A 6,339-nucleotide genomic window follows, 5' to 3' on the forward strand; every position below is an offset into this window, starting at 1 on the left:
TGCAACATATTGACGGTAAAGTTCACATGTTGGGTCATGGAATGCAGAGGCCTGTATAATAAGGGAATAGTCATTTGACTGTCAAATTAAAAAAGTCCTTCGTCAGGCCTGCAAATCCTGCATCATTTGCATCTGGGCAATGAGACCAGATGTGACATGTTGGTCAGCCTGTCGCAAGCCTATTTTGAACTACATATTTGTAAAGTCAGCAGTGTTATCGTTGATTAGCAACACAAAATGCAAACTAGCGATGACTCTGAGCGTGTGTTTAAAGTGTACGCACACAGGATACGCGTAGGGAAATGCCTTGTTTACCCTCTGCTGGAGGCGGGGCGTCTCTCCACAGGTGCGCTCCGGGCAGCTCAGGTAAAAAAGGATGAAGCATCCTCCCGTTATACAAGCTCAGGTCGCTCTGTAATGCTCCCAGCATGGACGTGACAAAGTGCATAGGCGGCTGCGTGATTTTATTTTTCATAGCTATCATTCTCGACGTCGTCGGTCTGATCGTCATCTTCGTTGGCATATTCGCCAACCTGCGTATCGACGGCAGGTTTTACGGCGATTTCTTGATCTACAGCGGCGCTCTGATCATTTTCGGCAGCCTGGCCTGCTGGCTCATGTGGTACATAGGAAACATCCAGGTCTCGGACGAGGACACTGACGGCTCCCTGAAAAAGACAAGTAGCTTCGTGCAGCTGGCCAGGAAGTTATCAGAAAGGTTGAGCCAGAAGCTGAGGAGTGAGGGTCCTCGTGCTAAATGTGTTGAGGATGAGGATGATGAGGATTACAGCCAGGTGGGTCTGCCCGCGCACAAAGCCAGCAGGGTGACATGGGGGAAATCCACCGCCTACCTGAACCAGGGTTATGATGCCAGCCTGGACTCCCTGCCTGACGAGAAGAAAAACAAGAGGCCTGACCTGCCGACAGCTGCCACCTTCCCTGGTAATATAGAAAGACTTCTCTGATGTTGATAAGCTGCCTGTGCTGAAATAGCCCTAAGGAAATAGGCCTATGGGTCTTGAAATACTGTGTGTGGATTTGCAAAGAATATGTGTTTGCCTGCAGCTTCATTTCTCAACCAGCCCTAAATGGAAGCAAAAATAACATAGTTTCTTGTTTTTTCCGAAGACTATTCCTAGGCCGGCGATGTCACGAGTGTCAAGACCCTCCGAAGGCCTCGTCCAAAATCCCTGAAGATCTCGGTTATCATCATCACCATAACACCGTAGCCATGACTCAGGAGAAAGGCCGTTAAGGGCGTGAGGTGAAATGTCCCTGTGTGGATACTCCTCATCTTCATTTATTTTTTTTTACAATGCTGAATGAAATGCTTTGTCACATATTCCACAGATCAAATGTAGATTACAAATTTTCTTTTATAGCAATGCGTCCCAGTAGCGCAGAGGCAAAGTTGCGTCCGCCTCCGGGCAAAGTAACGTGAAGTCTTCTTGTGTGCCGTTTGATTTGCTGCCAAAGCAACAACAACACTGGTCGGACTGGTTTGGCTTTGTGGTGTGGGTCAAACAAGCCTGAAGGCCTCAACAGAGCGTCATGTGACCTGGGGGGTTGGTTCTGCAACATGTACATATGGAGGTTACACACATTTCACGCTTTAACTCAGCACTTTTGATGGAAAACATAGCCTCCTAGGATAGGTTTTCACATAGTTACAATAATGGCACGCCTTATGCAAATAACACAGCTCTGATGGGAACAGGTTAATAACAATAACTATAGATTCTGTCAAATAGAAAGTTAGAAAAGAGGTTAGCAGCGGCCCTTCTACTCAGCTGAACATGACTGATAACATAAAGCCTCTTTAATCAAACTCAGGGCGTTGTTACAGTACATGAACATAATTCATCACTGCTACTCCTCCTGGTATAATGGCAGGCAGCACATTGGTAAGTCAAAGCCCCATAACAGTGACAAACAGTGACAGCTTGACTGGTCAAACAAGGTACTTAGTTGTAAATTTCCATTGCCTGCATTTCCTCTTTATGCCAGTCACTTAACAATAGGCGTCATTATTATCATGAGGCATGAAGCATGACTTAGCAAATTATCGGGGAACGCATGAACGCAATGTACACACTCACCAGGCCTGCTTCCAAGCGAAATATAAAGGGTGAATATGTTTTCAGGGCTGCATCTCTGAGCTCAGTGATAATAAAGTCAAGAGGGAGCCTTGAATAATCTGATATAAGATGCCACACGCTGGTGCGGCCCTGAATTACTTTGGTTTTATTAGCTTAACAAAAAGATCAGGGAACCCCAATTAATTACAGGAGGCTTATCGTTGTGTAAACTGAGGTTCAAGTGGCAGCTGATTAGGAAATATATGTGCATCCATCTGTCACGCAGAGTACAGACAAAACGTTGATCTATCACATGATAACTACACGAAAGGTGTTAAACAAGTCAGTTTTGCAAAGGAATGAGGTTAGACTGCGAGGCTTAGAGCTTTTGTTAATGAGTCGTCAAGAGGAGTTGTGGTTGAATACCAGTCCTGCCACTGTGACTTCTGCTATGAGAGAAATGTAAGGTGTGCTGCAAGTGCAAGAGAATGATCCAGAGGGTAGAAAAGCCACTTTCTGGAGAGGTGTCCTCTCACTCTCGTCGCACCTCCTGACAACGCCGACCCTTCCTTCGATCGGCCCGACCATGGCGCAGGGAAAATACTCCATAATGTTCCTGGTGCTGGCTTTGATTTTTGACATCGTGGGCCTCATCCTCTTCTTCCTGGGGATCTTTGCACCGTTCAGTTTCTGGGACTTCTTCGTGCTGTCCGGACCTCTGCTTATCTTCCTCAGCCTGGTCTTCTGGATATTCTGGTACATGGGGAGCCTCACTGTGCCGTACGAGGAGCTCATCCTGACGAAATGAGACGCAGCGTGGCTGTGAGTGAAGCTCGGCCCAGTAGATGCCGGCCTAGCTGCTGGACTCCCTCGCACCAGCAACATCAGGAGGGAATTGGCAGGTCAGAGCGGAGCAGGAGCTTCTCGTCAGGTTTTGAGGCCAAGGCTCTTCTGGCTCTGTGAGGTTTGTGCCTCAGTGAAGGATATGCGACGAGTCCACGGCCAGGCACGACCAGGAAAACACTTGGCTAAACCCATGAGAGCTCAGGAGATGAACTGAGACTTTATTCCACCCTTTGATATAAGGCAAATAATTCATGTGATGTCATCTGTGGACAGCAGTGATTCCTCTGGACTGTGTCGGAGTGGAAAGAGCATTTCTGTTTTCAAGCACTTTTATTGGGACGATTTTAAAACTGCAATATGAATATGTGCTTAATTTATCTCATTGTTATCACCTGTGTACAGTGTCAATTGATATTTATACTTCAACAAATGTGCTGTGCTTTATCCTGCAACCTGATGTAAGACAGACAAGCTTGAAAAAAAGTGACTAAACACACAGGACATGCTTTAAAGTGAGCGTTGTTGTGTTCCTTGTGAGACTGCTTTTCGAAAAACTAGCCAAACAGGCGCTGTAGGTTTTGGCTCGGGGATATTTTAGTGAGATCCACCCAGTCAAGAAAGAGGCCAACAGAAAGAATACACATCCCTCTCATCAACTTCCACACAAAGAAAATTACTGAGGCACACACAGAGACTCGGGAAACATGTTCTCTGCCAAAGCAGTGAAGCAAGTGAAAAGCTCCAACCGGAGCACCATCATCAGACATAACACCTCATTCCGAGTGGCAAAGCATTTTGCCAATTAGCAGTTTTGCCTCAAATAACGTCAAGCGCCGGAGTTATACTTCGGCTTGTTCATTGTAGCACAGCACAGTGAAGAGAATGAAACTAACACTACTCCTCCTCCACACCCATTTCTTCCCTGCCTTAATCAGCACTCAGGGCACCATTAGCTCCCTCAGACATGGAGAGTGTTATTAATGTGTCCATTTGGTTCCTGCCCCTGAGAGAGGAAATGGAGGAGAGGCGTAATGGGGCTCTCTTTGCAAAGAGAGAGAGAGAGGGAGGGAGAGAGAGATGGAAACCCTGCTGCTCAGCCCCCTGCCCATGGGACACCGACTTCACTGTTATGCTGAAATCCCAAGTTGTCATGATGGTAGATGTCATTACGAGATGCAGCTTGATCACGACTCTTCTCATCACGGCACATTATCGCCTCCCACGAGAGACGCAGATTAGGGGGATTTGCCTTGAGAACAATGAAAAGGTTCCCTAAAATCACCTTGTGCAGAGCGTACGCCCCTGTCACTTTACAGGTAATGCTCGGCAGATATTAGGCTTGCTACTTTGTTGTGAATTGCAATCAAGTGTTGGTTTTTTTTTGCTTCTACGAGGTCTGAAAGAGCTTCACTTAATAGTTTATACTTAGGATACCCATTAGCTACGCCACAGCGGCTGCTAATCTTCCTGCAGCCCACAGTGAAAATGGGACTGACTGTCACCACTAGACAAACAAGTATTTACCACAAGACAAATACATGGAAAACACTGGAAAAAGACTAAAAAAAGATACAAATGTACATACATGCATGTACACACAGATCTAAACAGATAGATAGATAGATAGATAGATAAAGTCAAAGATACAAGTAAGTTAATCAAATAAAGCAGGGAACAATAATACATTAGGTTTCCCGCTACACCCTTTTAAAAGTCATCAGGCCGACAGTTCAAGAGCCCTAAAGCTTTCAGATATGGATTTCTAAGTAGCTCCATTAAATCATTCTGATAAGCACGATTACCTGTGACTTACAAAATCAAAGCAGTGTCAAATCAATGAATTACTGCAATTAGGCTTTGTATTCTAATGTGTATTAATATGTGCTAGTGAGAGATAGGGAACAGGGCCATTAGGCAGTCTGGGGAAGTCGGCCAATATTGATAAAACCTGCACTACCTGCTCTAGAAGTACAATAGAAAAAACAAAGTACAACAGACTGGGTTTAACAATCACCAGCCAAGAGCTGGTACATGTTGGCTGCCTGTCATTTCCTCCAGACACGCTGGCAGGTGACAGTCCTGTGTTTTCTGTTTTCAACACTGCTTTAGCTAAATGCTTAAAATGGCTGGTGACTTTATGATGCCATCTTGAGAGGCTTGTGAAGGTGCATGTCTCCCTCCAGTGGCTGGTAGAGTTGAAGTTATACTGTAGTGAGGTGATTGTGGCAGATTGTTTCAGGGCCCTTCAACTCATCAGTGCTTCAACTTCAAAAAGGGAAAAGAAAGAAAAACAAACACACAATATCCTGTTTTATTTCTGTATGAGAGGCTGCAGAGTCGATTCTTCAATGTTATAATCATTTAATTGTACTAAATGGAAAGTTACCAATGAGTTTGAATTTCCTGCCTAAACTCAATTTCACCACATTAAAAGCATTATTATTATCCATTATCCAGACTAAGTCATATATGGAGAAAAAACAGTGATCAAACCTATTTATTTGAAGACATCACTTTTTATCAACATTGCCAAATGCTGTTTCAATTACTAGTACAATGGCACTAGTACATAGTATATAGTACAATAAGTATTGCATTTGTTTGTTCAGTTTTATTATCTTTATGATGATTCATATCAATTCCCAGTATGTTATTCCTGATTTGCCTATATCCCCTTGGATTTTTTTGGGAAATGTTTTGCCATTCTCCATGTTTTACACCATAATTTCTCAAACTATATGGTCATAACACAAACAAGGTGAAGGCTACCAGTATGTCGATGATAGGCCTTGGTCTTGGGGTGACACTGTATTCAGTGAAAATAGACTATTAATGCATGGAAAAATAGGTGCATTAGATGGTTAGAAAGGTCAACAGTTAGAAGTACATGAAAGTTCACCAAATATGGAAAACAAACTGCAAGAATATCAATAAAATACAGGATAGGGAAAGAAAAACCAGATGTTTCAGTTTCTAACAGTAAATATGTCATTATATAATTTTAACACAGTTATATTTGTCTTATTGTTGACCATTTTTAACAATTTTATGATCAAATTTTATCCAAAAACTGCAAACTTTGGTAATTTCTTTATTTTATTATTTTTTTTGGTTAGCTATAAAAAAAAAATATCAGCAAGGAAGATAAAAGTGGCTTTTATTTCAATGGACTTATTTGCTTTGCAATAGTAAAAAATCATATCTTTCAGCACAAAGTGGCATTAAGTATTTATGAAATTAAAGCCATGAGTACTAAGGTTTTCCCAGAAGTCGTAGACCGCTTCACAGGAATAGAATGAGTATCAAATTTTCATTATTATTTCCACCAAGGAGCAGACATCATCAGTATCACAGCATATGGAGTCACAGTGATGTGTCTCATGCAGATGCACCATCATTAATTGTCACCTGATGA

General features: G+C 43.0%; 1 protein-coding gene across 1 annotated transcript; it reads left to right on the forward strand.

Annotated features, from left to right (window-relative positions):
- Positions 1 to 309: 309 nt before the first annotated feature.
- On the forward strand, positions 310 to 5,326 carry tmem238l (transmembrane protein 238 like). The gene is made up of 2 exons (XM_071896131.2): positions 310 to 942; positions 1,129 to 5,326. The coding sequence occupies exons 1-2, from the start codon at positions 429 to 431 to the stop codon at positions 1,137 to 1,139; spliced, it is 525 nt and encodes a 174-aa protein (XP_071752232.1). The 5' UTR covers positions 310 to 428; the 3' UTR covers positions 1,140 to 5,326.
- The last annotated feature ends 1,013 nt before the right edge of the window (positions 5,327 to 6,339 follow it).

This window comes from Centroberyx gerrardi, chromosome 7 (assembly GCF_048128805.1).
Source record: "Centroberyx gerrardi isolate f3 chromosome 7, fCenGer3.hap1.cur.20231027, whole genome shotgun sequence".
NCBI classification, from domain to species: Eukaryota; Metazoa; Chordata; class Actinopteri; order Beryciformes; family Berycidae; genus Centroberyx; species Centroberyx gerrardi.

What these genes read in the sequence shown, in the direction of transcription:
- tmem238l (XM_071896131.2), top strand. Translation starts at nt 429, where the DNA reads ATGGACGTGACAAAGTGCATAGGCGGCTGCGTGATTTTATTTTTCATA.